The 21,180-nt window shown below is 42.1% G+C and overlaps 1 protein-coding gene across 1 annotated transcript; it reads left to right on the top strand.

Annotated features, from left to right (window-relative positions):
• Window positions 1–7,567: 7,567 nt before the first annotated feature.
• On the top strand, window positions 7,568–14,860 carry SYNJ2BP (synaptojanin 2 binding protein). The gene is made up of 4 exons (XM_071744518.1): window positions 7,568–7,946; window positions 12,039–12,175; window positions 13,482–13,577; window positions 14,207–14,860. Exons 1-4 carry the CDS (start codon window positions 7,877–7,879, stop codon window positions 14,345–14,347), a joined length of 444 nt encoding a protein of 147 aa, XP_071600619.1. The 5' UTR covers window positions 7,568–7,876; the 3' UTR covers window positions 14,348–14,860.
• Window positions 14,861–21,180: the final 6,320 nt, after the last annotated feature.

Genomic DNA, 21,180 nt, shown 5'->3' with positions numbered 1-21,180 from the left:
ATTACTAAGAACCTGTATGCCATTTGGAAAAACTTAGGTAAGAAAGATACAGACTATATAGTAATGAAGATCTAGATTTTGTTGGTTTGTTTTTTCAACATAAAAAAATAAACTACTCATACACCAAGGATACATTACTAGCAGAACATTACTAGAAGGAACTTTACTAGCAGAAGAAAGATACTTTGTTGCTGAAGGGACAATACAGCTGTGGTCAAAAATGAATGCTAGAACATATAGTACAAGCAAAGTATGCTATCAGTCACTGGACTTCACCCAAACCAAAGTGTGGTGTACAGCCCAGTATTCTAAAAAGAATTCTAGAGTAGAGGAATTTGAAGAAGGGCAATAAAATGAGGAAGAGAGTTTCTCCTATGAAGCCACTGGGAGGACCAAGACTTTAATACCTTAGGAAAGAAAAGACAAGTGTGGGGTCTTTATAAAGTACTGTGAAGCAAGTAGGAAAGCAGAGAACCCTTGTTCTGTCTTGTAGTGCAAGAATAGAGGAAAAAGTACTGAAGCTGAATTGGAGATATAGTTAGATTGAGTTGTTATGCTCCATGGTCAGAATTTGAGCTGTTTCAGAGATGAAAGTGGGACTTGAAAGGGCTGACTGTTCTCAAGTCTGCATCTCTTAGCAGCCTTTTTGGTTTTGGCAGAAATGTCTGGTGTGGGCTGGTGTCTGAGAGCATTAAAAGGTCTGATCCCATCTGAATTAAAGTGCCAGCATCTCAGCAATTGAGGAACAGAAAATGGCTTCCACACATGAAACAATACATTTGAATGTGATAAGACTCTTCCATGGAAATGATCTTTTCCTGAGAGAATAGTAAGGGATGTTACCAATCAGTGTGTTGATTAATAGCTGTCCTTCAATGCTGAAGGTTTGCCAAATGAGTAAATAATATCTTCTCATCCTGTTACTTGCTGACAAGATATTCTAAAATAAGTCAGCTTTGATATTAATTTACTCAGGTAACATTATGTCTGATGTTACTGTTAAGCTTCTAGTAATTTCCTGGCAAAAAGCTGTTAAGCAGCTCTGTTCTTGGCAGTAATGTTTTTCAGCGTATGAGAATTTCAGCCTTTTCTCTCTGGTGTTTATACACTGACTCTTGGTTTAGAGCCTGAATGTCAAAGTCCTTCAAAAGACATTCAGTATCTGTGAAACTTACACATGAAAGGGAAATAAGCAAGCAGTTCTGAATTTTGCCTCATGTCACTTTCGTTTGAATAGAGGAGAGATTTTGTTGTAGAGGAGAGATTTGGTTGTAGAGGAGAGCTAGTGCTAGTTTTGCTCTTAGGCAGTAACCATTCAGAGTTAAAAAGGGCTTTTCTTGGCCTGAATCACTGGGTAGAAGGAGTTAAAAATGACCCAGAACTCTGATAAAAATATTCTCTCTGAAAGCCTATGTAAATATGTGTATTTGCATGAACAGGCATGCATACACATGCATATATTTTTTGCAGATATACATGCACAGATCAAGCCAGACTGTTGGAAGAAAGGTGTTTGAGCTACCTCAATTCACTGTGTAAAGCTAATGGTGTCTCAGATGGAGCTGAATTACTGTCTCCTTCAGCTCTTCACTAAACAAGGCCTGACAGGGCTATGCATTGTTCTCAGCCACTTCTCTTTGTCACTCTGCCCCTGTACTTTGTCTTTTGGTAACCTTTTCCTAGCAAAGAAAGATGCTGTTTGCATCTTAGTGCGTTATCTTTGCCATAATGAGCTGTACTTGGAGCAAGGTTAGAAGGGTACAGGCAATAGGAGGGACAGGGCAAAGGAGGGAGATTAGATTTATGTTGAGACACAGAGGTTCCCTGTGAGAAAAACAGTGAAGATACAGCTTCACCAAGCCAGCAGATGGCTTCTGAACAAAAGCTGATGTGATACACTTTTTCAGATTTTTTTTCTCTGTTTTTTTCAATAGCTAAGCAAATGCTGATAGCTAGGCATTCAAGGTTCAAGACTATTATTTTTTTCTTGGAGAAGAAGGTAAATTTTTGTTGCTTTGGTCTTGTAATCATGCACAGAACGAATGAATCATCTGTGTGACAAGTGGCCTTCTGTATCCTATGGGGATCATAGATGGGTGAATGAGAAATTTTTCTAGTGGGATGAGTTATGATTTATTATTGATCTCATAAAAATAGCCTTCATTTATTTGTCAGGACAGTGGATTTCAAGCTGTGGTCCACAGGGCTGCTGAGTTTTGTGATCTTTTCCTAAAAGTGGAAAAGCGAGTGACACTTTGTCAAAAAGTTAGAGAGGAAAAGAAACTTCTTGCTGGAAGGATTAAATTCCATATTTTTGCACCTTCACTGGAAATTTTACAGTGCTAGAAGACTGAAAAAAAATTGAAAACCACGAATGAATCATGAAAAAGCCAGTTACACCTGCCAAGCAAATGTTTCTGCTATTGAAGTAGCTATGGATTGCTGTGGTATTTTTTTCCCTGCTCTACTGTAAGGTCAGTCATTTTTTCTTCAAACCTGTTCATTGTCATATAATGGGAATTTTTCCCTCCTCTCCTCTTTGATCTTTTCTTGTTCACAGTACAGAAGTGCAAGGCTCTACTAAACTGAAACCAACAGTGTCATCCCATTTTATGTAGCTTCAATGCAGAAGGGATTGCATAAGGGGCTTAACACAGTGCTACAAACTTATGTTGACACTTCCACCCCTCAAGAATAACTGCCATGAGTTCAACAATGAAACTAGAGTAATTTGTAGTCCTAAGTATATAGCTACATTTATATTGAAAGAGACAAGCTAGTAGGCAACTTTTCTTTTTTTTTGGGGGCGGGGGAGGATGGGAGCAAGACATGCCTCCAGCAAGTTTGTAGAGTGGTTTATTAGGGCCTTTTCTGTAACTTAAGGAATGATCACACAGCAGAAGTATGCATTTAAAAATAGTGCTATAGACACTGCACTCAAAGTTTATATAATAGGATTTTTTATTATAGTTACTGTGGTCTGAGTTACATTTATTTCAAAGCACATAATTTGATGTAGCTTCTGCCCTGGAATGCAAAACTGATCCTTGAAACTGATCCTTGAAAAACAACAGACAATTCTTCACCAAAATTAATAAGAAAATACATCTAAGGCTAATATGGGCCATGGGTTTGTTTGCTTTTAGGTAAAGCAGTAATAAATTTCAAACAATATACAGCTGTGGGTATCTGGAAGGATCTATCTACATGGGTATCTATACAGATTGTAATAGAAGCAGGCATCCTCCTGTTTTCATTCCTTTCCTCTGAGGTACTCTATTAACAAGTTGTACACTACTAATGCTGACCACAAATGGAGTAAATGAGCAAGGGAAATGAGCAAAGGAACTCACGGAATCTGAAGCCTCTCTGGAAAACTTGGTTACCTCCACAGCTGTTGGGTAGGCTACTCGGGACCCTGGGGCATGGGGCAGGAGAGAAAGAGGCTCTGATCACTCTGCCAGCTTCTTCCCTCACTGTTCAGCCTCCTGAAGGGCAGTACCTGCCTTGGCCAGTTTGAAATGCTAAGTGTTGCTGTCCATGCCAAGGTGATGATCAGTACCCAGAAGGTGGTTCCAAAAGGTGGAGAATAGGTGGTGGGAGGATGCACTTCTTGCAGCTGAGGAAGACGAGGGCCATAGCAGGTTTAACTTCACCCCAGGCATGCTTTCAGTACTGAAAAGTTGTGAAGAGTTCCCAAAACATAACAGCTGTGGCTATGTCAAATCCCAGCACTACGTGCCAAAAAGCCAGGGTGCATAGATGTGCTTGCACAGGACATTCTGTCTTACCCCAATCCAGATCACTGTCTCACAGCTGCCTTGATGGAGCTGGGATGGCAGCCAAGTGGTGGATGTACCTGTAAGCTCTCTCTTCCCAGTGCTCTGCCAGCACAAAGCTCTAGAAAGGTCATGATGTGGGAAATTGGCTCTTGCATCAGTGATGACTGTAATTAAAGGCAGAGTGGTGTAAGTATGTGCCAGATGGGCTTTCTGCTTTTATACTTGATGCTATTACAGAATCACAGAATCTTAAAGACCTGTCACAGCAGGAGAACACCTTTAAGATCACAGAGTCCAACTATCAACGCAGAAAAAACCACCATACCCACGAAAGCAGGTCCTGAAGTGCCACATCTAGAGGTTTGTTTGAATTCCTGCAGGGATGGTGGCTCCAGCACCTCCTAGGGCAGCCTGTTCCAGTGCTGTAAATGCAGATGGAAGTAATGTTGTCACAGATGCTTTCAGTGACTGAAATTACAAAGACTACTTTGACCTGCTTGGATGTGGCATCAACTACATCCATCAACCACCAACACCTACTACTTTCTACACCACAAAGCGTGAGTACTATGGGAATAAGAAAGTGGAGAACAGTGTGGCAGTGGTTCAAAATCAAACTGCAGAAAGGATCCTCGTTATCAGCCAAACTGTAAATTTACTGCAGGTTCAGTCTGTGCATTTGGAAAATGCTGTGAGAGCTGTCAGGTTCCAGCAGGAACACTCTGCAGAGCTGAAGTTGGTGACTGTGACCTGCCAGGGTACTGCAGTGGAACTTTGCCTCCTTGCCTGTCAGAGGTGTGTTTACAGTAGATGGAATACCTTGCAAGGATGGTGGTTATTCCTGTGGAGGAAAATATTCTTCCCACAGTAAACAGTGCCAGTGTTTGGCAAACAACCCATGGCAGCTCCTTTAGATTGCTTCAAAGCATGGACAAATGACCTTTCTTGCAGAACCCCATAACACTAGTCCAAACCTATATTGGAGTTAGAAAGTGTTGGGGTCTTGACTATCACCTCGGGATGCCAGTAGCTGTGGAAGATGGCACACCATATGGTAGTGATAATAAGCTTTGTATCAACAGGACATGGACCAGTGTGTCATGACAGAGGAGTGCATAACAACTATAAGAATTGCCATTGCAGGTGTGGCTGGGCTCCTCCATATTGTGAACGGAGAGGATTTGGAGGGAGTGTTGACAGTGAACCTCCTCCAGCCAGGGTGATTTTTCAGAGTGCAAAACCAGAGGTAATAGTATTTAGCCTTCTTTTTCTATACCATGGATGGTTTTGATTAGATGAAGGAAACTTACTCCTCTGTTTATGTTAAGAGAAAAGATAACTTCCCTTTGAATAACACCCCAAATTCTGTATAACCAGAGATTTTTTAAATTTTTTTTTTCAGCGAAGGGATTCCTCAGAGAAAGAACAATCATAATTCAGGTGTGAGAAGCAAGGGATATGTGACAAACAAGAGATGCATATTAGGTGAAAGATGGAGATAGGAAGTAACACAAGCACTACATGCATCTTCCAACTAGTTATGCAGATAAATACTGGCAGACTTTTTAAATTGTGTTTTTTAAATACATAAACATCAGTGGCAGAAGTCTTAGGCTGTCACTTTGATGGACTCCTGTTGTTGACAGATAGTGTACCATAAATGACTGAGTACAGGTCTATGCTGAGGGCAAAGAAACAGTTCATATTTACAGACCTGCATGCTGAAGAGATAGGTTTAAATACAACACATTTTAGGCTCAAAAGCCTACTTGCAAATGCAGTTTTGGAAGACAAAAAGGAACAAAATGTTGAAGTTTCCATTTTTGTCTATATTTGAAGATTGATCTAAAGACCCATGACTGAACTGGGAGGAAGCTTTCAGCAAGCTTCTGACAGGAGTATTTGTCTGATTTTCTTCTCTTGCTGCTTAGGCCATATGAACAAGACAAACATGCATCCCAGCAAACCCAGTCTATATTTTATAAAATGTGTGATCTCCATCATTACAGTTTTCTCAGTGAAAATGTTTTGTATTTCACCAAAGCAATTAACTTGATAGGTCTGTTGGTTTATTAGAACTCTCCCACTACTATGTTGAGTTGGGTAGATGCAAATCTAAGTCTTTTTGCTTCCATACTCCTTTTTTTTTTATTATTTGACTTTTAAAATGTTTTAAATGGATGTGAGGATTTGTCTAATATACTAATTACCTGAACATGGAAGAGGCAGCCCCCAGATGCTGCTGTACCATCTTCCAAGAGATGTGGGTCAGTCTAGTATGTGAAACTCTGCTGGAGGGAAATGTCTGACTGCAGACTCATGAAATGGCCTGTGCCAGTGCAGCAAGGTATTAAGACTTCAGTAGCTGTTAATATGTGGCAGGCCAGTAGTTCTTTTGTGAAGGCTTGAGCTGCCTAGTTGTTATGACTTACCTGAACAAAGAGATTTCTTGTTTGAAATATCTTCCTGGCTAAACACAGCTTTTAATAAAACTCTTTGTGCAGTTGTCTCAGATCAAGAGAAAATTGTGTTTTTTTCTAAGCCAAGACTGTCATCTCTAAAATATATTAGCATTGCTGCTGAGGAACAAGCATGTATCTTCAAGTAGTTTGCCACGTATTGTATTAGCAGAACCTGAGTCTGGAGGAAGAAGAATTGATGACCATTGTGTAAATTTTTGCTTTCCAGTTCTTAATAATTGTCAGAAATTAAGTATAGCTATCCAAGACAACAATACTATGAGAACTGGATTGAAACAGGTGTGAAACTGAATGCTGTGCTTAATGGTTTAAGAAGTCCTCCTGTGATAGACAAGTCATGGTCTTCTTGTCATTGCAGGTGTAATTTGGCCTTGAATGCCTACCTCCCACCTATGAGGCAGGTGTTCTGACACTGGATTTAGCACTAAGCATTACATTATTAAGGTATGTGACACATTCTTCCTCTAATCCAGAAATCCAGCAGCCAAGATGCCTCTGTCTGTTAACTTGAGGAAACCCAATGTGTAGATAATGTAGAAAGCAATAAAAAAAAAAAAAAAAATGGTTACCCATACTGCAATACCAAACAAACAAACTGGTGGTGTAACACTGAAGACCAGAGCACCTGGTGCTGATTTTCATCAGGCAGGTTCCTGCAGGTGTAGATGTGGCTCTCCTAATAGTGCCAAGCAGTTAAGTGATTAAATTGCAGTGGGCCTGGTTTGTTGTTCCCTGTGTTGTCACAGTTGTAGTATGGGCTGAAACAGATAGAGTTTAGTGAGTAAATACACTGGGACAAATTTTGCCTTACTTTTTTTTTTTCCAGTTATCTATTGCCTCAAGAACTGAGGTACAGAAGCCCCAGGTTCAAGTGGCTCCTCTGTTAGACAGAAGGTTGAACTCCTTGGCCTTCTATTATTACAGTTAATCTGTGGAGTTTTGAGGAAACTTCCCAGATCCTCAAACTGAGCACCTTCTACAGCTTATAGGTAACTATGGTTCCCAGTTCTGTGTCCTGTTGGCAGCTCTCAGGCTATCCCTGCGTTGTATATCCCTGCGCTGGTCGAGGTCCGGCGCAACCAGGACCTGGCACGAGTGCTCTCCATGCTCTCTTTCCTGCTTTGGGCGTTTGCTTCTGCCCTCCGCGATCTAATCAGCTTTCCGGTTCGCTGGGAGCAGGTCACACATCTCTACATTTCTCTTCTATGCCCACCCCAGCAAAATACCGCCTGCTCTCTGCCTTTCCTGAGAAAGTCGCCTCCGGTCCGGGGTCAGGCAAGGATGCTGAATGGGGGAAGGGAGGGCGAAGCCCCGCTCCGCGGTTCCTGGGCCCTCAGCTCGAAGGATGTGCCTCTCTCCGGACGCCTGCCGGCAGCGGTTCAGACGGCACGGCCACCATAAGCCCCTGGCCCGCTGTGAGAGCGGGGCCCTGCAGACAAAGGCCAGTGCTGTGCCCCGGTCTCAGCCTCTTCCTCAGGCTCGGGAGCGCTGCCTGGTACCGGCGCCCCGTCCCCAGGAGGCGCGGACTACAACTCCCATCGCTCCGCGGCGTGGCGGCGGCCGAGGAAACGAAAGCAGCTGCCCCGGGAGCCGACTTCACCTTCAGGCCGCAGCATGAACGGCAGCGTGGCGGACGGCGGACGGTTTTCCGAGGAGGTGATCTGCCTCACCCGCAGACCCTCGGGTAAGGCGGCGGACCCTTCCCCCCCCTCGCCGCCGGTGCCACCGTGACCGCGGCTGCTGCTTTGCCCCGGGAGAGGAGGGAAAGGGAGGGGAGGCTGGGGGTGAGCGCGGGGGGTGGTGGTGGTGGGATGGCCGAGGGGGGTGCTCGGTGAGAGACGGGAGGGTCCCGGCGGTCAGGACGGGGAGCTCAGTGCCCGCTCCCAGGCATTGGCGCAGCGGCCCGGAGGTTCCCGGCCGCTACGGGTCTGTCCTGCGCGGCGTGGCCGTGGCAGTCGCGCTGTGGGAAAGGCCGGTGACTTGCGCGGGAGGGGGGCCCAGGCTTTGGTTTCTCGGATGGATTCACTCTTGTTTTTCCCGGGAGTTGATGTCTCCCGTGGTTGTGAAGTGAGGTGGCAGGTGCTCAGCCATGTCGGAAAGCCCATGTGAAGGGGCGTTTCGAAAAACGTGAAGTGACCGTACCCTGTGACCCTACCCTGTACTGTCAGCTTCCCGTGAGTTGGTCGCGGTGGCTCTAGAGAGGGCTTCAGGGTGGTGAGGGGAGAGGAGTGCTCTGGGGCCATCTTTGGCTTTGCTGTTCCTGTCACAGCAGCGGTGCTCTGGTGGCAGCACCCAGGCGCCGGTCCACCCTCGTGTTTGTACAGGATTTGCGATGCCCTTCAGCTTTTCCCTAAATTCGTAGAATCAGCCGTGTTGGAAAGGACCTCTGAGATGGTCAAGTCCAATCCTTGATCCACTACCACCGTGGTTCCCAGACTATGGCACTGAGTGCCACATTCAGTCTCGTCTTTAAAACCTTTAGGGATGGAGAATCCACCACGTCCCGGGGCAGCCCATTTCAATGCCTGATCACCCTCTCTGGAAAGAATTTCTTTCTAATATCCAACCTAAACCTCCCCTAGCAGAGCTTAAGCCCATGCCCTCTTGTCTTACTTGAGAGCTGCCTGGGATAAGAGACCAACCCCCCCCTGGCTGCACCCTCCTTTCAGGGAGTTGTAGAGAGTGATGAGGTCTCCCCTGAGCTTCCTCCAGACTAAACTTTAAATCCCTCTCTCTGAGGTGTGGCAAATTAGCACCGAAATGGCTCTGGAGTGAAAAGCCTGGATCCACCAGCTCCTAGGAGGTTGTGGAGCTAGAGCTCTAGTTTAGTGCCTGAACACTTTCTCTTTAAGGTCCCTTCCAGCCCACATTATTCAATGATTCTATGAAAGGAAATGTGGCAGCATTCCTTCTGTCTGCACGGCTGCTGGCTGGCCATGGCTCCACAGGGATCTGAGGCACCCACATCATTGGTGTCCATGCCATTTTTCTTTCTCCAGGGTGATTGTAGTTCCTGTACCTGGCTGAGGCTGATTCTGGCCCCCATGTCACAACCCAAGGGGTGAGTGAGCCCAGCAGGCAGCCCCTCTGCCTCTCTGCTCACCTGAGTGGCCTCTGGGCTGAAAACTGTGTAGTAGCCCTGCCTGCACAGCCAGGAGCTGAACACAACGAAGCCATGCTTGTCAGTGGAAAATATTTCTTAAGGGAAGCCAATTCTGACAGGAAAGCTGTTTCCAGACATTTGAGAGCCTGAAATTTTGAAGGAGGTGGAAGGGGATGTTGAAAGTCAGTGTTGAGAAAGCTTGCATGTAGCTACCGTGTTACCATGAGCAGAACTTGTCCCGTCGCTAAGGTGGGCTATGAATTTTCAGAGTTTGGTTTCTAACTATGTCACTTGATTTGAAGGTCCTACAGCCCCTTGCAACCTTGATACATTTACCATGTACATTATTATTCATATCCATGAGAAGAAAGTACTTTTATTTGTATAGCACAGTGCAATCCCATAATCATCTCCCTCATCAGAGTTTTGACAGCAACTTGAAAAAATAGGTCTGATGCTAAAGAATCTCTGGCAAAAGTTTGCTGAGATGGTGAACAAATTTAGTGGAAAAACTGTGTGCATGTCTCACCTCTTTTTGGAATGTCCTTGTAAAGTACCAGGCTGAAATTAGGCAGCAAAAATGTGGTCTTGTGGAAAACTAAATCACTTCAGCAGTTCAGTTTGCACTGTTATTCAATCTCTCTTCCTAATCCTGCCAATCATGTTTGTTTGTTTTTTTTAATGTAATTAAAAAAAAAATGTCTTTATGAGGAAGTTTTTATGTTTTGGCGAATAGAGATCTGCAGCCTTAGGGAAGGTCAGAAAGTTCAGCCCAGAGCCTGCACAGTGAAAAAGCCCTGTGAATACTTTCCCTAGCATGAGCAGCTGCCACTTTTTGTCTCAAAGGTCTGCTCCATTTTCATATTGCCCCTGCTAATGAAAGCTGTGGCTTTTGACTGTTTTTCTAGTTGTGTGGAAGAACTTGAAATGAATATGCCTTTTCCATTTATATAAATATTTTTAAATAAATGTGAGAGAAAATTGGTGTACTCTAAATCTCTTATTTGTTCTTTCTGGCTTTTTAATAAACATTGATTAAACCTTATACTTTCTGTAGTATTGATTCCCCGTGTTCCCATGTCATAGGTTTCACATCAGATAATGTTTCGTGGATTTTTTTTTTTTAATTCCCATTGATTGGTGAGTTATTGCACCCAGCTGTCCCTTCTTGGAATAGGTATTGGTCTAGCTAATGAAATATCAGTATTTCTACAGTCTGTTGCTACTTCCATTTTCTTCCTCATTTGTCTGTAGCTGCCAGAAAAGGGAGGAAAGAAAAAAAAAAAAGGTGTGGCAAGATTCCTGTTAGTACTTCTTTGCTTCCCAGCTGTAGATGCACACTTGAAATAGCATGACTCATCTTGTACATCCTTTAATCTTCTGTGACTGATTTAAAATGCTGCTTGCCAGCAGGCACAAGGTGGTTTTCCTTCCATTTGCAGCTCTCCATCTCAAAGTTTCCAGTCCCAACTTTGGGAGAAAGTATGAAAGAAAGAATAAATAAATAAATGAGCCTGGCTGTATGTGGGAAGAATTTGCCTTTAGCTGTTCTTGATAATAGGTTTTGGATGACTGTTTTATATCAGAAAAAGAAGTGTGGGTTGTTTTTTTTTTTTTAATTTACTTTGATTGTGTGTTTATTTTATTTTTATTTATCTTATTTATTTTTTCTTGACTTTACATTCTTTTTTCATTGCAAACCTCTTCTTAGGGAATCTTTCCCCATCCCTTGTCACTTATTGTCATTTACAGAAAAGCTTAGCTGCATGTGCAGTGGTGAATGTGCTCGTAACATGGGGTTTTCCAGATTTTTAATCCAATTTGCTCTTCTGGATTTTGATGAAAGGAGGTCTTAATCTTTAACTGCACTTTAGTTCAGCAGCTGGTTCCAGCTAAAGATCTCAAGGCTTACTTTAAAGTGCAATACGAAACATAACAAAAATGTGGACATCAGTTAGAGTTGATGTACGTGTTGTCCTTTTTGTTTTACTTTAGATCCAAGAACTTTGTCATTATTTCTTGTCATGTTTTGACTTCCTAAAGCAGAACAAAGTGATTACATACAATTTGAACCAGCTCCATGTAAGCCAATCTTATTCTTGGAGGTGAGGGACATCAGTTCCAGCTCATTGGATGTGGCACAGGAACCTTCTGAGTTCTAGGTGCCCTTGGGTTGGTGGCACAGTTCCTCTTGCCTTTTTCCTCATCTGTAGACAGGGTCTAGTGCTTCTTGCCTTTCCTAACTCTGTTTCCCAGGTCACAAAACATTTGTCAAGCATGATTTCTTGTTGCTTAAAGGTAATGATTTACTATAGCCTCCTGTGAAATGTACAATGCTTTCCTTTCATGCTGTGCTGAAAAGACATATTCCTGCTGAGGGCTGAATCAGCATCTCAGGACTGCTGGTGTGTCCCTCAGTATTTCCCCAACACCCACCTGGAAACAGCTCATAGATGCTGAATAAAGGCATTCAGGGTCTCTCCTTTGCTTTCAAGACAAATTTCATGGGTATAACTTTTCTAGACAGTGATGATTGGAAAGGGTGGTGTAGACAGGTGTTGCAGTATTGTGGAGGACCCAGGACAACACTGGGAGGGTACAGTCTCCAACAACAGCAATCATGTATGAAGCTTAGAGCTTTTTCTCATCAGCTTTCTCTTTGGCTTACCTTAGGGCTGGGCTTCAACATTGTTGGTGGGACAGATCAGCAGTATATTGCCAATGACAACAGCATCTATGTCAGCCGGATCAAAAAGGATGGGGCAGCTTATCTTGATGGTCGGCTACAAGAAGGAGATAAAATTGTAGCGGTAAGAGCCCTTTCTTCTGTTGCCCCGTGTGTTCCTCAAGTGCTGTGATCAGCAGTGGGATGTGAGATGCAGGTTTGCCCATCTTTTCTGCCTTCTTCACTTGTCTAGGAAGAGCTCTTTGGTGCTGTGTTTGTATTTCCTCTGTCACTTGCTCCCTAAGGTTTTAGAATCCTTCAGAGCGTCTCTTGCCTGCAGTGGAACATCATTTATACCTGTGTTAAAAAAAAAAAAAAAAAAAAAAAAAAAAAAAAAAAAGAATCAGTCTCCCACCTCTTTAGTTTCCAGACATTGGTACTTAGAAATTCCTGATCCTTGTGCTCAGTGGGATTTTTAAGCTGTAGAACCATAAAACTGTTCATTGCATAATAATTCAGGGTGCTTCTTTTAGAAAAATCTTGAAGTGTCTGATGTCCAGTCCTCTTTTTTCTTCAGACAGCTGGAAATCATACAAGACAATATCCTTTACAAAGTTATGAGTGAAGAAGTAGCCTCTCGTAGTGCAATACATAATCTTTTAATACTCCTTGATTTTATTTTATGCTTGCTTATGACATTCCACATGTAATAATTTTAGCCTCTATAGAGTACCTTGCACTAATTGGAGCCTATTATTGAACAAGGAAATGATACTAAGTTAGCTTTTCTTGACAGTTTAATGTATATGTACTTGTATTTGGGGAGTCAAATTTCAAGAGGAGGGAGGCACTGGATATGATCTCAGGGGATACAATTGGAGATAATGGGAATGAAAAAGACAAAATAGGTTAAATATAATCAGTGAATGAAATCAGGTAGGTTATAAAAACTTCTGCCACAAGATAGTATTTTGAATTCAGAAAAATGCTGACACTTTAAGGTGGATGCCAATATGTATGTAAATCTTTGTTTTCTTCTGTTACATCAGTATGCTTTTAAATGCATATTTACAACACTCTTTCAAACAGGATTTCAAAGTTAGACCAGTAGAGGAAACATATGGGAAAGAGCCTCATAGTAACAATTCTGCTGTAGCTGCTCTTTTATTTTCATTAGCTGTCAGAATTACACCTTTGATTTGTTTCCAGTAGAGCAGCAATGTAAGCTGCTATTGGCACAACAGTCATCTTACATTCTGATGTTGCATCTAGGCAGTTAGTTTCAGCACCTCTGTGTTTTGGCTTGGAGTTTCTCATGTAACCTCAATGGGTGAATATGGATGCTGCTGATATAGTATCAAGCCCCAAATGCAGAATTTTGTGAAATGCATGATTAAAAATTTCCTTTTTGCCCTTCAGCAATTGGTTGTTCTTTTCCTTTTTTTTGCTAGATCAATGGCAAAGACTTGAAGGATCTGCGGCACAAGGATGCTGTGGAACTGTTCAGGAATGCAGGCTATGAAGTGTCTCTGAAAATTCAGCGCAGGGTATGTTTTACCTGTTCCTTAGGGTTATTTCTGCTGCAGTTGGGACTGATTTCTATGACTGGTAGCAATCTGTATCACAAAGAATCATCTGAACCACCATGTTTCAGTTTCATCTGAACCACTGTGTTCAGATGCTCGGTATGAATTATGTGTAAAGATTTTGGCTGAATTATGGCCATCTCTTGTTGATCACATCTGTAATCACCATGCATTACTATTACTGTTTGTAATAGTTATCAGTGAAGAGGTGAGTTTGGAGCAGCCCCTGGGTCTTTTTTTTTTTTTTTGCTGGTGTATGGTGTGTTTCCTCACATATCTTTTCTCAGAGTCAAAGATTTATGTGTGAAGACAGTATCTCAAGTTCTCCAGTTTTGTTTCAGAGGCCAAAGTTTTACTGGAGACAAAACTCCCATGTTGTTTTAGAGAGCATCACTCCTGCTAGGGTGGATGTGCATGTGCAGCCCATCACAAAGGAACAAATCTGGGCTGCTATGATTTAAACATACTGGAACTATTTTGGATATAGAAGGAGAGGAATCCTTAATCCACTGTTGTACTTTGAACATCCCTGGGTAGCACTGCATTTGGCAGAGGAAATAAAAATAATAAAACTGTTTTTCATCTTGTAGTTGCAGCCACAGAACGGCCCTGTAGGTCATCGAGGTGATGGAGAATCAGGTGGTCTTCCTCTAGCAGCCCTTCTTGTGCCAGGCTTGGCACTTGCTGCAGGAGCAGTCTGGATCTTGCTGAGGTATCGACAGCGGATGTGAAGAGTGCATATTTTGGGTGTCACTGCCTCTTTTACACAGCTATGATGTAATTTAAAGATAGAGAATCAACGATCTTATCACTGGACTGATGCCAAAAAGGATCATTGCCTATATCATAAAGCTGCTGCTGATGTTCTTAATATATTGATTCTGTCACAGAGAGGAAGAGGGGAAGGGAGCTGGCTGTGTTCATGTGGAGAGTGGAATAGCTCTGGTTTTGACTAATCTGGGGAGGTTTTGCCATCCTTCTCTATTTTGCACCACGAACTTTTAAACACACTCATCTATTCCATAGTTTCAGATGTGACTTGGTTTTAGGGGTGGGGCTTGGGGGTGGTTTTAAATCAAAAACACTTACTAGAGGCATTGCCGCCTTTCCACTGAATTTTTCTTGAAACTAATGATCCCTGTCTGAACTATGAATAAAGAGGAGCAATATGGAGAGTATATTATTTTTTCAATTGAGTTTTTGTTGGTTGTTGCTAAATAAATGCCTTAAGTAAAATGTATAAAGCCTGATCTGTGGTTTCACAGGTATAATCATCAGCATAGCTACTGATTTAACAGTCCTGGTGAAGTAGTCTACCAGTTCTGGAAAGACAGAAGATAGCCTGCTGCTACAAAAATTGCTTAGAGTGCCAGAATGACTGCTCATTCTTGGGTCAGAGTTGTAAAAGAAAGCTTTCCACAATGTGCTGGCATAGTGGAGAGAAACAGGCAGACAACTGAACCAAAAGGATAAGCTGAGGCAAGAGAATTTGGGTATGCTGAAGCTGCAGAAGTGTCTTTAAATTTGTAATGAAGCAATAGTTCCTCTGTCCATAAAGTAGGTTGAAATCTGCACGTCTCAGGTTAAAAGTCTGGTTTGGGGGTTATTTTTTTTTTTTGGATGAGGGATACTTCAGGTAAAGTTTTCTGTAGCAGCTTGCTTTCTGCAGTCAGAAAATCTTACAGTGATTGAAATGGGGAAGCCAAGAGCAGGCTGGGATCATCCTGACTGTTGCTTGTTTGTGAAGACTCATGTGATGCTCAGGAGGCAGACTGGCAGGTGTAAGCCAGGGTAAGGCTTAGCAAGTGAAACCATAGGGTGAGACCCTTGCTCTAGAAAGCATGTTTCTGAATTTATCTGCAGGGCCTCATCTCCTCACTGTGATTTGAATTGTTTTAAATGCCCCAGCTGACGTGAGCTCTTTGGGGTAAGAACTGTTCCTCTTGTCTTTAAGAAATCAATGTGTTGTGTTGTTTTTGTAAAAGGAAAGCAAAATGAATGGTCTGGTATGGTGCCAAAAAAAAAATCATATGCAATATATGTATTCAAAAAAAGAAAAACTGGTGTGTTGGTGCTTTACTTACCTCTCTTCTTTATTACTCTAGTAGGACATTGCTGATGTATAAGGCAAAGAGAAGGAATTTTGCTCAGTTCCCTCAATTGGAGGGTGTCTTGAGGTTTGGTTGGCTGGCCTGGGCTGATGCTTGCAGTTACTTGCCTGGGTCTGCAAACCACTTATGCTTGATAGCATGAAGGCTGCTGTTGGGACAGATCTTTGCAGATGGTGATGAACCAGCTTGCTTGGCTGCGGCCTTCTCTGACTATGGTGTTCACATGGAACACAGGTGTGTGTTGAGGGACAATCAGAACTTGATGCTGTTGTACTGAGTGAAGATCTCTGGGAAAAATCTTCTCGTTAGCCCTTGGCTGAGTCGAGTTTCTGTGAGAGGGAGTATGTGGCACAGGCTAGGAGGATAAGGATGTGCAGAAGGGAGTGGTTAGTTTTACTCATTTCCCATTGAAAAAATCAGAGGAAAGCCTTTAATGTTTTTATATATTTTTTTTTTTTTTTAAATCGTTGAGCTTTCTGATTTTTCACCCTGTTCTGATGTGATTACTATCTGTGTTGCAGGCAGTTAATTACAGGGGGAGGGTTATATTAAATGCCCAGATAATCATGTCGCTTACTGAGTAAGAAAAGGCCCTTCTGGTACATACTGTTTCTTTGGATTTCTTTTCACAATTACTGAATAATTTTAATATTACAGCATTAACTTGGTGGCTTTCTTGGAATTCTGAACAGCAGTTTTTAATCAGGATTTGAACCATCCAGTCTAACCCTCAGGAACCCATTTTTGTGTCTGTCCCCTTCAAACCACTGCCTGAGAAGTACCAAACAATCCCTTTTCCAGCCACCTTTTGTCCCATTTAATGACAAATCCTTGTGGAAAATACACCTCAACCCCAAACTCACTTGTGAGCTATCACTCATATTACTTTCTCTCAGCAGCTGGACTGTCTCACCTAAACTTTGTGTTTTCTAAAGTCTTCACCATGTGGTTTCTGTAGCCTTGAGATTCATCTTTACACTAATACTTGTTTATACTTTTTCTATCATTGAAAAGTGAATTAAAAACATATCATGAGGACAGCTTGAAAATTAAGTGATCAGAGAGGGGTTTCAGCTTTTTTACAACTCGGATCTCTAGGTTTTAGAGAAGTTGAAATCTTGAAGACAAACAAAAAGCATCCAATCTATAAGTTGTTTTGTTTTAAGAATTTACTTGCCATTAATACTCGGAGCAGCTGAAACTCTGAAATGCCCATATTTCTATCCTATTCTCCTCTGTTCCCTCAACCCTACTGTGACTGACCTGCTGAGGGCTGGATTTTCATGAAGACAAATCCATCTGGTTTGACCTCCTGTATATCCTAGGCATTCTGGTCTTGCTGAGTCTCCTGAATTGTATCTGCTAATAATATGTACCTGACTTAGGCATAACAGGGAGAAAGAGCTGCCAGTCTTGATCTGAAGATAGGAAGATGCACTTACTTCTGGCACTTTCTAATTAAAACCAACTAGAAAGAAGGGTGTGGGAGTGAAACATGCCTCGCTTTCAGTTTGCCTTTGGCTTCCAGCAACTGGTTTGTTAGGTTCTGTGCTAGATTAAACAGGCCTCTAATAACTGATAGTCTCTCCCTATGAAGGGATTTGTGTGTTACAATTATCTTACCTCTTGCATTATTTTAAAGAAATTAAGCCAACTGAGGTACTATATGATTCTCAGTGTAAGATGCTTTCTTTCTTGGAGTGGTTTCCATGGCTTCCTTTATCCTTTACAGTGGTTTTGTAGTGCTTTCTAAAATGCAGCCACCTCAGCCACATGCAGAGTCTCATTACTGAAGGTACTGGTGCCATGTACGAGAAGTCTTCCATACAATTTTTATTTGGAAACCTTTAAAAAGTTTTTGTGAAGGTACAGATGCTTGCAAAACAAACTTAAGCCAACACATAAGAGCTGGCTTTTCTTAAATAAACTTACGATTCTCTGAGAAGTGGTGTAAAGTTTTGCCCTTCTTTCTTTGTTTTCTCTAGTGCCCCAAGGACTCTGTAAACCACGAAACGAGCATCATTGGCACATGAGAAGTAAATTCTCTTTGTTCCAGTTTGTAGATCAAAAGAATAAGCCCTTTTGGTCATAGAGTGACACTAGAAATAAGTGTTAAGTGCCTGTATATTCTAACTTCTAAATCCTTGTCCATACCCAGTGTGAGCTGCATGGTGTGAGTCCATTTTGTTGGGTAACTGCATCTCTTCTTTAAATTGGCTACACACACAAACAGGCTTGGATTTTCCTCTCTCTGCCTTGTCTGCTGTATTATTTACCAGTCTACCATCTTTAGGAGTACTGATTTCGTCTTCTGCCAGATTGTTGATGAAAATACTGAATGGAGTTTGACATGTGTCCTCCCTGGAGTTTTGTTCTCTCTCCCCACATGCAGCTGAAGGGGACTCCAGGCCTTGCAACTATTCCTTGAAGAAGGATCCAGGTATGAGGAGAACGTAGGATGGTTTAAATGAAGAGCAATGTTTTGCAGACTCAAAACATCTTTGCTTGTCAAATTTGAAAGCTTTTGTCCTGCTGCTGTTCTAACTGATCACAAGCAACCTCAATGTAGAATGAGCTGTATATCTCTTGCCTGGCTGCCAAACCAGACTTTGGTAGGCTGACACTCTTAGTAATGAAGAGTTAACTGTGCTAAGATTATTCAAAGTGGCATGTGAATGACTGGATATCATTCACCAAGGTTTCAAGCTTGTCTCCAAGACTTCCAGCCATGCTTCCCTTTGGTAAACTTCTATTCCCTCTCATCCCTCTTCACCACCTCTCAGCAGCCTAGCATTTGTGCTTGGCTTGCATTTTTTGCTGTGACACAAAAGCAATTGCCATAGAGCAAAAGCAGCAATTTTCCTATGTCAGCAGGCACTGATATTTGTTAATTCATCTGTGTCCCCTTAGTTGCTCTGAACTGACTCTTGGACTTGTTACATACTCATTTTTGCTTCCCCTTGGAAATGAGTGTTGGCACTTAATTCTGTGACTGCCCTTGTTCTGGCTGGCTTGTCAAGTGTTGGAGGATGGATCACCAGAACACCAAGCATGAGTGTGTTCTCCTCTGAGGCAGTTGAAGCTCTATAGTTGAAGCAGTAAGAGGCTCTGATCAACTTGGAACTGGGCCCAAAGAAGCTTCACTTATGATGTGGACACTGATGCTCTTGCTGAGTATCAGTATTTTAAACAGGATGATCCAGCCTCTACATCAGTAAGGGTTGGAGTCTGGTTTAGGGGATGCCTCTGAAGACCTATGTTGATGTTTTGACAGCTCCCAGCTCCAGCCCCACCCTGCCCTTATGACATTAATTGGAGGACATCAAGCTGTTCAATGGAAAATAGGCTAATTTAGGTGGATCTGTTCTATTTAACATTCATTAGTGCAGGAAAATTCACTAAGGTCCTTTTTAAAATGTGGAATGATTGAGATACTAGCAATCTGGTGTTAAAAGTTGTTAGCATGAATATTGCCAGGTGGAACTGGAGACTGTAGGAAAGAAATCTCTTGCATAACCAGTGAAATATTTGCTGTGTCTCTTAAGTACATGCAAGGCTATGTTAGGCTATGTAGGAATCCAAATGCAACATAAGAAATAGTGGGTTCACAGTTCTTCCAAATGGGCTTTTGCATTCATTGCTTCTCAGCATGTTTTCGTAAATTTTTAAATCACTGAGACAATAAAGCACAGAAGAAAAAAAGATACAAGAATTGTAACACTTAGGGTTTCTTTCACTGCAAAGAAATTTCAGTCTTGAGTGCTTTTCCTAAAAGTGCTTGTATTTTTTTCCTAGCAGTGGTACCAGCTTTGCCAGTTAACTATGAACCATTGAGGAAATGTTGCATAGACATTGTCAAGGAATTATGATTAAACCTTTAACTTTGTTCTGATGGTAATTAAAATGGAGTGTTTGAATCTGTACCAAAATTATACCGCACAGTGGTTTATGGGCTTCACTGCATTTTGCTCAGAGGTTGAAACAGGACTTCAAATGTTCTTATGTGAACGTTCAGATGTGCCAGGGTGAGGAGGAAAAAAGCCTCCCCTATTCCATATTCAAGTTCTCCCTGCTTGGCAATCTTTAATTAGTCTCTCCTTGAACTGCTACTACACCCCATTTTGGCTATTGAATTTATTTTTAGTGTATAAATGCTTACAAAAACCCTAAGCAGAGGATGTAAGAGCACTAATAAGCTGAATGAGGACATGTAATTCTGAGGCTCTGGTATGAAGCTGAGAAATAAAACCAAACACTTTGCAGCACATGGACTCCTGTGGCTGTGATTAAGAAAATAACTGTAGTCAAAATGCTCCTTCAGGAAAATCACTTCACTCTGCTACTACCATCTCTAAATGCTGTTTTAAATGCTGGTGTCAGAAGGTGTATGCTGTTGTTCAATGTGAACACTGCAGTATGGAGCTGTGGGCTGGATGTGAAAGGTACTGATTATAAAGATTGGCTGGAGAAGGAGAAAGTTTTGGCTGGCCCTGAGGGCCTAAGAGCTGTTGCTAGAGGACAAGGTTTGGGCCATGGTATGGCGCTGCCTGCCTGTGCCTGGGTCAATGTCTTGTGAATATCTGTGCAGATCTTTGAGAACCAGGCCCTGCTTTCTCAAAATGCAGGCTTATTTTTTGCATAAACCCAACATGCCTTTGATTTTTGAAGTGGTTAAAGAGATTTGGTCTCAGCTGACTGAAATAGATTCTGACAGTAGTGATGCTTATCATTTTAGAAGTGAGATTGTAGGCTGCCCTTTAATAGAGGCATCCATTTCTGATTCAGAGTGTAACAGCAGGAGATAATATGGGGTTAATGTCTTGTGTTGAGAAAAGAAAAGCAATGTTAGACTGGTGTTCCCACCACACTTCTCCTGGCAGTGAGGGCCACTGGGAGTAGAAGGAGGGTGGCAGAGAGTTGTCTCTTTTGCTTGTCAAATGCTGATCTGTTTAAAGAGCACCAAACTGGAAACTGCTTTCTAAAATTTTTGCCGTGGCCTTCTAGAGATTTTGTCAATGCCTGAAACATATTACTTCTTTGCTGGGCCATCATTAAAATATAATGACCTTTTGAAAGTTTTCTGCCTGGCACCAGCTCCTCCACGCAGTGGAGGGATACAGCTTCTTGAAGCCTGGAATGGAAACCACAAACTTGAGGCTAAACACAGTTCAATGCATTTTCCTAAATTCAGCTTTGTGTTAACCAAGTAGACAGCTTGAAAGAGAAAGGTGTTTTCTTTTCTTTGGAGAAGAGATCTCTTATTTGACCTTGTTGAAAGGCAGGGAGGTAACTATTGCCTGTGAGACAGGGATGGGCTAGCAGGGGGGAAATCCTAGCTGTCCTCTTGATATTCTGATTCAGAGATGAATTTGGATTGCTTGACTTGCCTTTTAAAAGTATTTTGTACATCTCCCCTATGAATTAAATCCAAGATGTTGAAAGGAGGATTCTAG

The sequence above is a fragment of the Heliangelus exortis genome, chromosome 5 (assembly GCF_036169615.1).
Source record: "Heliangelus exortis chromosome 5, bHelExo1.hap1, whole genome shotgun sequence".
NCBI classification, from domain to species: domain Eukaryota; kingdom Metazoa; phylum Chordata; class Aves; order Apodiformes; family Trochilidae; genus Heliangelus; species Heliangelus exortis.
The sequence above is the reverse complement of the archived record's forward strand: the minus strand, read 5'-3'. Positions and strand labels throughout refer to the sequence as shown.

Excerpts from the sequence above, each read along its gene's own strand:
- SYNJ2BP (XM_071744518.1), top strand. The coding sequence starts at position 7,877 with ATGAACGGCAGCGTGGCGGACGGCGGACGGTTTTCCGAGGAGGTGATC. Across the intron at positions 12,176-13,481 it reads AAGGAGATAAAATTGTAGCG|ATCAATGGCAAAGACTTGAA; the intron begins GTAAGAGCCCTT and ends TTTTTTTGCTAG. Across the intron at positions 13,578-14,206 it reads CTCTGAAAATTCAGCGCAGG|TTGCAGCCACAGAACGGCCC; the intron begins GTATGTTTTACC and ends TTCATCTTGTAG.